General features: G+C 36.6%; 1 protein-coding gene across 1 annotated transcript in view; it reads right to left on the bottom strand.

Moving 5' to 3' along the window:
• Positions 1-11,064, bottom strand: part of WASHC4 (WASH complex subunit 4) — a 41,255-nt gene extending 30,191 nt beyond the window's left edge. The window contains exons 1-9 of the mRNA XM_007424351.4: positions 10,925-11,064; positions 8,131-8,270; positions 7,277-7,330; positions 6,792-6,857; positions 6,601-6,646; positions 5,286-5,353; positions 2,044-2,126; positions 859-901; positions 370-473 (exon numbers count right to left, since the gene is read on the bottom strand). Coding sequence (XP_007424413.1) covers positions 370-473; positions 859-901; positions 2,044-2,126; positions 5,286-5,353; positions 6,601-6,646; positions 6,792-6,857; positions 7,277-7,330; positions 8,131-8,270; positions 10,925-10,985 — 665 coding nt within the window. The 5' untranslated portion in view covers positions 10,986-11,064. The remainder of the gene's footprint in view (positions 1-369; positions 474-858; positions 902-2,043; positions 2,127-5,285; positions 5,354-6,600; positions 6,647-6,791; positions 6,858-7,276; positions 7,331-8,130; positions 8,271-10,924) is intronic.
• Positions 11,065-11,287: the final 223 nt, after the last annotated feature.

Genomic DNA, 11,287 nt, shown 5'->3' on the forward strand with positions numbered 1-11,287 from the left:
ATGGCCGCGGACCACGTGTCAAGGGCGGAAAAATGGCCGGGGACCACGTGTCAGGGCAGAAAAATGACCGTACCCCGAGGCGGAGTTCGCACAGCGAGGTAAATTTTTGCAGCCGGAGCTGGTCGTAACCCGAAAAGTTCATTAGTAGAGGCGTTCGTATCCCGAGGTACCACTGTAGTATAATATGGAACTGCAAGACCTTTTAGAAGTATCCAACAGAACTTCCACTCAAGACCCACTAATATGAACCCATATGCACAGCAGTGTACTTTTAACTGACTAGCATGTTAACATTATTTTCTATAGTGCTATATAGTAAAAATAATTATTTTTCTATAGTAAAAATAAATGAATTTATTACCCACTTACCTTTTGTACATAGTCCAGTGATCTTTCAGGGTGGCATGATTATTTATTATCTCATCAAGTGTAAGTAGAACTGTCAGTAGTTCTCCAAGATGCTCATACATAGTCTGTTTGAAACATTACATAGTTCATAATGAATTTGAGAACATATCCCACAAATTCAGTGGGACTTACTTTAAGTAAACAGTCACAGGATTGCACTTGTAATATCCCCCTGAAAATTACTAAGCACTACGGATATAAGTATGTGATGTATAATAAAGTAACAGTACTGAATATAATGCTTTCTTCACTGTATTTAAAAATAATAATAATGGGAAATAAGGGATCCCAAAGAAAACAGACATTCTGGACTATTAAAGAACTCAGTAGAATATCATTCTTAGTATTAAAAAAAGCTGCCAAGGAAGATTTGTTATATTTAAATAAAATCTTAAGGTTAACAACTTGAAGGAATTTTGTAATAAATGTATTACAAAAATAAAACTTCACCTGAAAATGAACTCCTGAAGTCTCTATCACTTTAGGCATATTCCTGAAAAACAGAACACTGTATTTAACCTTATTTAATAAACAAGTTTTAGAGACCCAAGCCTTCAACATTTCTAAATAAATCTGAAAATTACTTCCTTTTTGCAAAACATATATGGGAAGGTAATTCTCGCATACTGAGTACTAATACGATTAGTATTAGAATCAAATTAACATGTCCCATATAATTATCAGGACCACTCAAGTTTTGATCGAGAAAACTAAGCATTGCCCAACAGCCACATGTGCTATTCGGCAATTTTTGCTCCTATCCCACTGTTTCCACAATCCCAAGCAATCTTGTTCCCAGAAACCAGGAAATTTATTCAACTCCTGACAAGCCATAGCGAGGACATTCAGTTTGGTGAGTCACAACTATACACGATGATTAGAATAATGCCTTGGTTTAACTTACTAATCATCCCTTTAACTTTTCGTTATTAAAATATTTTAAGTTTTGTTACGAAGAAACAGATCATTAATATCTCATGATCCCAACGCACTATATAAATTATACCAGTCAAGCTGTACATCAAATTTCATCTGTTAAAAAAGCATTTTAAAAAATAAACTCAGGAGGGAAACGCTGCTTGCTAGAACAGTTAAGGGACTACAGATGCAAACTAAGTTGATACCTGGACATGGATTAGAAAATACTGTAGAGCTTTCCAGAAATCCAAACATCTTAACCAACGTTTTTAACATTTTAAGGGGACTGGCCAGCCTGCAACTCATTTAAGAGAATACGCTACAGCATGCTTTTGGCTTGTGCAAGCATACCATCTCCTCTGGCACAATTACAAAAAGGGGTATGGAAACATTATCTTCAATTTGCCATGTTAGCAAACTATGAATAATGGGAATAAAGCACTTTCAAGCCATAATCCATGAAGTTGGCTTATTTTCACTATGCAGAAAAATGCACCTAAAATTGTATTTAATCTAAAATGGAAGCTTCTGATACATTACATTTTTTTCATAATAATGATAGTGTGATTTAGCATTACATCAAAAAGCAGTCAGACTTTTTTTATGAATGCAAAGATCAGTAAGATCCAAAACATTTCCCTTCCCCATACCTACATAATCTAGAAAGCTGGTTAACATGCTAGACTTATAATTTGATCTTAGTTAGCAAATAATTACTTGTTACTGGTATAAAGGACAGCTAACTGGTGAACTACGTTCATCACCACTTCATAGCATCGTATCACAAAACAAGACAGCTCCTGCAATGATAAATTTTGTACTGATCAGTAAAATAAACAATTTCTTACTAAATGCATTTATTTTACCCATAAATGATTCCTTATTACTGAATGAATCACCTACCTTTCCTCTGGGATGCAAGGTAGCAGTCATAGGAAGTCCTTCCTCATTTTATCCTCCCAAGAACAATCCTGTAAGGTAGGCTGAGCTAAGAGATTGCAACTGGCCCAAAGTGATGTCCATGGTCAAGAGGGAACTTTGGCGCTTGCATACATTTTAAGAACCAAACTGACTACAGTCATAAACACAAGAGCTTTCTTGAGTGTTTTGTCTTGAATGGTACCAAATCCCTTTAGCTTTAGCACTTCAATGCTTATTTCTGTTTATACTACACAGCCTATAAATGTTTAATGCTTTCTGTTCTACACTGTTATTATACTGTTTAATTCTCTGAATTTAAATCAACAAACATGATGCCATCCGGGTGTTTTGGATTTCAATTCCCAACAGCTTCAAACATCACAGCCAACGGCAAAAGGACGTTAGAAGCTACAACCCAAAACCTTCAGAGGGCATCAGGTTCTTTATTTAGTCTCTTCAAAGATCAATGTCTGAAAGCAAAAACTGGCAGCAACACAACCTCAATAGTTATTTAACAACTGCATAGAAGCAGCATGTATTTGCTGTTACTGGCTCTGTAGCAGGAAATTGACTAATAGTAACTTATGACTCCACCTAGAGAATGAATAATAACTACTGCATCAGTATTTTCTGCTCCGGGAAAACAGTTTTACTTTGGAAAGTTGCAAAAGAACAACAGTAAGAAATGAAAAATCTAAACTGTCTGAATTTATCTTCAAAAGAGATAAACTGGCAACTACACCAATAGGTTGCAGTGCTAGAGATACTAGATTAAGACAGGAAGACTCAGGTTCAAGTCCACCCTTAGCCACAGAAACTCACTGGGTGGCTTTGGTTCAGTCACTCTCTCTGAGCCCAGCCTAGTTCAGAGGGCTGCTGTTGTGAAGATAAAATAAAGGGAAATCCCAGTGTAAGCTGCCTTTAGCTCTTGGAGATAGACAGGATATAAAACAAACAAACAAACAAAATTAGAAGATATTCCTCTGCAATTTAAAATCAAAAATACAAATAAAATCTAGTAGATTGAAATAAAAAAGGAACTTCGGAAAACTGACTTCAACCTCATTTTACTGACAGATAATTTTTAAAGAACCAATTCCCTTCTTTTAAGTGATGTTTAGCAAAGAAAAACAATCACAAGGTACTGAAATTATGTCAAATGCACAAGCATGACTTTGAACAACATAAAGCAAATTCAGGTCCCCTCTCATCAGTAAAGATATAGTAGTTTGTTTTCATCAAAAACAGACACTTTTAAAATGGTTCCTGAGCTATACTTGCAGCATCAACTAAAAGTGATTTTTTTGACTAGTTATGGCAGCCTGTCTCAACCTTTTGACTCTGGAGGAACCGTTGACATATTTTTCAGATCTCGGGGAACCCCTGCACACTCAGGCTCATATACAGGCCTGAAGTTACAAATTTATTATATTTGTTTCATATGGAGGCCTGTATATGTGGATTAACAGTGTTCTTAAACTAAACAATAGTTTATTATTTTACATGCTGACATGATTGCTTTCTCACCCAAAGCATGGCTTTTCTTTTGCTGTGTAATAAGTTCTGCTACTAAATAACTTGCTTCCTGGGTTTTTCTACTGATTTGTCATTTTATTAACAAAAGTTTGTTCTGTGACTCCAATAGCCATTTAAAATAATCAGAACATTTACTTGTCGTATGGCTGTGATTTGTAGTTAAGTGCCTTTTCAATTTTGTTGGAGCCATTGTTGCATTTGTAAGTTGTTGTCACAGACGAGGCACATATTCCACTGATAGCTTTCATTGTAAAGACGGACTTTTTTTGAGTCTGTTGATGTACCAGTGCAGGGAAATGCCTGAGAAGATTTAAATTCTTCATTATCATTATCATCATTAAACTTATCAGTATTGTCTGTTCTAGAATCCTTCTTCTCTCTCTCACACCTCCTCTTCAAAAATTGCCATGTTGGACCCTCAGACATGACTGAATAAACACACATGAAATTTATTTAAAATAATGGGATAAAATGACTACAGGAAAACTGCAGGGAAAAGATACAAGAGGGAGAGACTGACATCACAGACTGTTGGACGAATCCATTAATTTCGTGAAAAATGCACTTCTCCCTCCCTTCCTGCAATATATTCCTCCCTTCCTGCAATATAACGTTCACCTATTATCAACAGTCTCATCTATCTCACATCAGAAATTAAGAATGGATTCAACCAAATAAACGCAGTCATACAGCACGGTACCAGAGAGCTCAGAAAGAGTTGTAACTAGATTTTTGTTCAATCTCTCCTCATCACTGTGAGAGCATGTTACCCAAATTTGAAATAACTTTTTAAATAAATCATGATCTCCCAGGGAAACCCTAGTGATCTCTCATGGAACCCTAGGGTTCCATGGAACCCTGGTTGAGAAACCCTGAGCTATTGTTTCTGCAAAATAAGAAAAATAATAATAATTATTATTATTATTTCATACTATTTCTAAAAAATCAATTGCCAAACTATTGCCAAACAATTGCCAAACATATAATTTTCTGATTTTCAAGGGAGGAAATGCCCACAACATTGAATTCTTCAGCAAAGGCAGCAATAGGAAATGGAGAAGCAACAAGGAGCAGATATTTGATTCATTCTCTGCCACTGGACTGCCCACCTAAGGTGAGCACCTGAACTGTCTTTTCCTTATTAAGCAAACCCTAACAGAAATGTTCATCTTGCTTCTACTTTTCTTTTCAAAGGTATACAGATTCATCTGCAGATGGGGAGTGTTCCACCATAGACACATTACAAATAGATGGATACAAGAGTCATATATTAAAACAGAGTTGACTGGGTATTACTATAGAACCTGCAAAGCAAGGTGACCAGAGAAAACAGAGAAACAGAAAGCTAAGAACAATACAACACTACTTACCTCCAATTCACCAAAGGCCATTTACCTAAATCACTTTTGCTGTTGGCATGGAAAAAAATCTCATAGCACAATTGTGAGGTCAACTGCTTGGCAAAGAAAAACCACTCCAAAAATCTGTACTATAGATATTACCTGCAAAAATGAAATAAATCTTCCCATCTGTACTTGGCTATCTCCTTCCACCTTACTGGAATCCATAGCTTGAAAAATAAAAGTGAAAGTTACCCTAGTTTGAGAGAACACAATCATTACCAATTGATTATCCTTAAGGTTACACTGTAGCCAGTTTTTTTCTGAGTCATAACTAAAACATACTATTACAAATCATGTAAAACTGATGGATTTCAAATGAAAAGCTTATCAAGACACACTGATTTCATGTTTAAATTCTACTTCATTATTCTATACCATGCAAAAATTACCCAGTGCACAAAAATAAACAAGGGGAGGAATTTTATTCTTTCTTATGGATATGGCCATTGACCAGATCTATTTGCTTGGATGCTTCCCAACTGAATGTAATTGAATTTGCCAACCTTTTCCCTCACAGTCAAGAAGCTATTGATAAAACAAATGTGACTCATGCAGCTGTTGCAGCACTCTCTTTGCTTCCTGCCAATAAACCAAAAAATCAAAAGTGCCTTGTTTTCATTTTGGCAACATCTCACTGTATCTTTCAAAATCATGGCATGACAAGAGAAGGAACTCCATAAAGATATTACCGGCTTAAGATAATAGGTTCACATTACAATATTATTAGAAATATCCACGCACACCATTATTAAAAGCCAGTTACTGTAGAACATTTCAAAGCATTAATGAGCTAATAGCAAAATATCGCTCTGAAAGCAGCGCACACTCATTCATTATACTTAGGTAAAAAAAGAGACAGAAACTTGGTAACAGAAACCATCTGGTACTGGTCAGATATTTCTATCAAGTACCTGTCACTTCTGTACTCTGTCTGCTCACCATTTGGCCATTAACATTATGTTCATCACAAGGTCAGCTTTAATCAAGACCTTTCATGGCTTATCCATCAAAGCCTCCAAATTATATTTCAGCAATGAAACAATTTCTTAAGCATGTCATCAGTATTACAATATAATCTCAAAGTTCTAAACTAAAATATTACAAATTGGTTCCAACATGTAGAATTCAAATATACATAAAACATGGACTGTGACTGCTCTTCATAAACTTATTTTTCACACACAAGAGGTGAAACCAATCCATGTAAAAGAAGCCCTTCCTATTTTAGAGGGTGCTAATTGGAGGTTGCTCCTACAGCTGTTGCTCTGCTTTCCCTATCTTGCTGTATAACTGGTTAAGCAAAGATTTAAGAAAGCTTGCAGTTTCCCAAGAACAAATGGATATTTGAAGTCTATTAATACACACAGAATGTTAGAATAAATGTGTACCATATTAGCATAATTAATATACTTACTTCCTTCGCCATAAAATAGTAGGCCATTATAAAATTTTGTTTCTGCCTAGGAATAAAAGCAGATTTTTTTATTGAACAAGCAGTCTATAGTTTTAGATGATAGAAATACATAATTACATCTTAAATATCAAATGTGAAGTACAAGATGTAAGTAGCAACTTGAACATGATACAAGAAATAAGAGAGATTACCTCATGTTTTAATTTTTTGATTTCACAGCAAAGAGCAGCATACACAGTGATGACTTTGTTCAGAACCTGGATAAATAGGAAAAAAACCCAGGCTAGTTTTAGGAACAAAATAACATTATAAATACATAGTTGAAGTAAAAGAGGAGATAGAATATAGGTATTATGCCATCTGGTTCACATACAAACATTAATATAGAAATAAATATGTTTAATTCAAGATGGGCACTATAAGAACTTTGCAACTTTAAGAACTGGGAACTTCCTGAATCCCATCCTTTTCTTGTCTGCCATCTTTTAGATTATAAACCAGGGGGCAGAGAATGTCTTATTTAGTACTGAACTTTGATAAATAGCTCTGGAAATATTTCTATTGAAAAGCCAGATAAAATGTTTTAAAACATATAAATGCAAGATATATTTTGTAAAGGACAAAAAGTAACAATACAATACCTTTGTAATAAGTTTTCAACATCTGAGCAACATACCTTGTTTTCTGTCTTTATGAGTTCAAGTAAGGAAGACTGTTCGTAAGGCAAAAGCTAAAATTAAGCAAAGACACAAACAGCTGAAGGGAGGTCAGAGATATGCAACATGACTGCTTTAGCTAAATGAAACAATGCTGTTCTTTCAAGCTTAATCCAAATTGCAGTTACATAGGACAATCCTTGCGCTCTTCTCTGAGGAAACAACTACCATATTGCAGAGCCAAGAGATCCTTTAAAAATTTCATTATTAAATAGGTGATGGTTATCATAAGCTAACGGTAACAATAGACAAAATCTTGAAATATAAATATTGGAATGAGGTGGAAATGTTATAGCTCACTTCTAGAGGCTTATTTAATGAGTTAAAGTGCTATCTTACCAGAGGCATGGAAAAAATGTACATATACGTACATAGTGGGATATTTTTCCAACTAGAATATTTTGGTACACATATCAATAAATGAATAACTGAACTAATTAGACATAAACAAATAAGCCAGCCAACTAGGGGGCAAATTGCAAATACTTCTAATGATGACCTGAAGCCAAAGCAGCCTACAACACAGTGTGTGCCCCCAGCAGTTAAATATAAATTACTCAACAGAAGGTGCTTCTTGATAGATGGTTCTCAATGTAACCGCTCTTAAATGATTTTGGATTAATCACCAGAATTTTCAACCTGTATCCAGGATGGGAACTAGGGGAAAGTCCTACACAAACAGAGGGCAGTAGGCTGGGGAAAGTTGCTCTGAATGTCTGGTTGCTCTATAAAATTCTGTGCTTAAAACTAAGTACGTAGTTGAATAGGAGGAGGCTTGAGCGAAATGACATGTGCACATTAAGCATATACACACATTTAATGCAATGGGGTCAAGATTGAAGTCCCAAACATCTCCAATGGAATCATCCAGTGCATCTTCAATTCTCTTCAGCTGGGAAGTATATGCCTCAAGGAATTTCCCATAGTTCTTCAACTGCACTTCAGCATGGATTTCTAAGAATAAACAGTATTTTTATTATAATACTTGGAAGCATGCTGATTAAACTTGGAATCACAGAAATGAACTAGATAAATTTATCTAATTTAAGTGATTACCTATTTACTTAAAAAAAAAAAAAATCACTCAAAATCCCCTCCTCCATTTTCTTTACAGAGGCCTTATGTTTCCATTCTCACTCTAATTTTAATATATTATTATTAATCAATACAATATTGTAAATTGACATAATAATAATATACTCATGATAATTTTAATATTTTAGCAAAAAAAAATCATGCCACCAGAAATCAGTCATTTTACTTTACGCTGAGAGATAATAGAATTTGCTGCAGGGAGATTTATGAGACATATTTCAAGCACTAAAAATCCGGTGCAGTCTCCCCAAACCAGAGATTTTATAATAATCAGAACTGTATTTCAACCAACTGAAGGGTACCAGGTTGGGGATGACTGAACTATAAGCTGCATTATTAATGTGAAGAAGGTCCTTGCATATTGCAGCTTTTGTACTAGTACAGGTAAACTTTCTTTATTTAAATGTTTAACCACAAAACTGGAAGTACAACAGGCAAAGCAGGAAGCTGTTTTTCTTTTTTACATACACACACAACTAGACATGATTGCTTACAATAAAGCACTTTCAATTCCTTTTAATACAAAGAGACGGAACTTTAAAAAAACACAGCCTCTTTATGATTTCAGCAACAATGTACAAGTGACTTAGAAATGCAAATGCACACTACATTCTATCACTGACAAAGTAAGGTACAACCAAGTGTCAGTGCAAAGCAAAATAACCAAATAAATTCATTATATTATGACATTTTCTGTGTAACTATTATGTAATATATTTGACAAGATAGTTTATTCCATTTTATGCGTAATAATTTGAAACATATGCAAGTGTGCAAAATTTCTCCAAGAACAGTATATGTTCCAGTTAATATTCATACCATAACATTAGCACATGCAGCTAATGCACATTTGTAAAAAGAAGGTTAGAAAATACAAATGAAACAGACTGTCCAATTCCAATTTCTGCAAATTAAGGAGAGGAGAGAGATGCAGACACCAGCCCACTAAATTGCTTCAGCATGACTTCATGTTTCAGGCCAAGGCAGAGAGCAGCTGCAAGAATAAAGTCTCTATCTAAAAAGAATGTGTAAAATTTGGAGAATATCTGCAGACTGCCAAAAACAAAACAATTATAAGAATAAGATAAACTACTTTGGAACAATCAAGTGAATCAGAAACCAACAGAAAGCAAAGAAGAAGGAAAGTATTACTGTACTACCATCAGGGAAACTGCTATTTAAGAGAGAAGAAAGCATAATCTCAACTGGGAAGGGTCTTTTCAGGAAAAGGGCTCTACCATCAGAGCAGCAGAAGTTTGTAATATTTAGTTCTTACAGCTTACATTAAAACAGACATTAAATTCCCTGTTTGTATCATCACAGAGAATTGTCTCAGAATCTCAGTGAAGATACTGCTATTTTACTTAGTATTCATCTGAACTAGTCGCTATCTCCTACTTGGTTATTCACAGACACTAAAACAGATTAGACTCCTAACTTTATTTATAAAAATGCAATAAAAGTGAAGAAATCTTTTATTCTCATCCTATGTATTATCAGCCTCGCCCCCAAGAGTAAATCAGCAAAGGGAGAGGGGAAAATCTCATCCATACCCACTATAATTAATACTGATGTATGTTCAAGAGGCACAAACTATACTCCAGTTTTAATCCAGATTAAGCTAGGACTAACCCCACCCCTTACATTCTGCATCCTCAGTAATTATTACCTTTCACATCTTTCAAACTTGAGCACTTTTAGATAGGTAGATGCAGTTATGAGAACTTTTATCCAGATTAATTAACCCCCATAAAAAAGAAGCCTGACTGTTTACTGTTGAACAAAACTACTTCAAATCAATTACAAAATGTCAACTATTTGAAGCCATATTAGCAAAAACAAAATCTGTACCTGGCCCAAATATTGGCCATTTTCTCAATATTTCATCTGTCCCCAAACCTGTTAATTCTCATCTACAAAGATCAGGGTTTGCAGGTCAATTTCAAAATACACCTGTGAAAAACCATACCACATGGCAGAAACGCTAAGACTGAGTAATGCTGATAGCTTTCCAAGCAGGGGGAGCGTGTTATCTTTTGGAATTACTCGGAAGAGGAATAAAATTTCGGAACAACTTTCTGCCACAAACTTTCTTGCTTCGGGACAAGAAGTCTTGCGTGTCTCTGTCACAGGAACATAGCTGGGGGTTTGGCACAGGACTTCGTCTTCAGGCGAAGAAGGGCGGGAACTCTGTGTAGGGGACCCAGGCCCTCCTTTCACCCCCCCAGCCACCTTGACTGTGAAGAAACGGGTGTCCTTCCGCCCCCAGCCGCAGCAGGCTCGGGACCAGCTTTGCGCGCCAGCGAAGGACCTTCCTTACGTCAGAAAGGAAAGGGTTAAGTTATCACGGCGGAAAGACCCATTCCCCGGGACGGGGGAGACCACTTTGGCTGAGAGGGCTTGGCCGTTCTCCTAGGAGCTCGAACGCAACCGGCCCTCCGCAGCCTCTCTCTGACTGCCCCCGATTCGGAGCCAGGGTTCCGACTTCAGCCCTTCCCCACCCCACCTCTTACTCTGAGAGCCGTCGTCGACGCGGTCGAATTCCCAATCCGGCGAGAGGGTCTCCAGCGCCATGACAGACCCACTTCCAACAGCGGCGGCGGCAGGAGCACCGCTCCTATCACAAAACACGGGATTTCCTGCCACGCCCGCAAGGCGTTTTGGGCAATGTAGTTCTCAGGTTTAGAGGGCTAAAAGGAAGCTGGCCGGCGACTGCGTGGTGCCTGTTCGATAGCGGCTCCTGGCGGCTGAGGCGTCGATAATTTTCTCATAAGTGGCTGTAATTACTGAGGCGGCGGGTAGAGGGCGGTATTGTTCGGTTCACAGCTTCTACACCAAAAACCGATTTGACTATCGTGCGACTTTCGTCTTTGGCT

The sequence above is a fragment of the Python bivittatus genome, unplaced genomic scaffold (assembly GCF_059951505.1).
Source record: "Python bivittatus isolate LINGU-HERP-01145 unplaced genomic scaffold, Pbiv_v1 ctg000330_np1212, whole genome shotgun sequence".
Classification (NCBI taxonomy): domain Eukaryota; kingdom Metazoa; phylum Chordata; class Lepidosauria; order Squamata; family Pythonidae; genus Python; species Python bivittatus.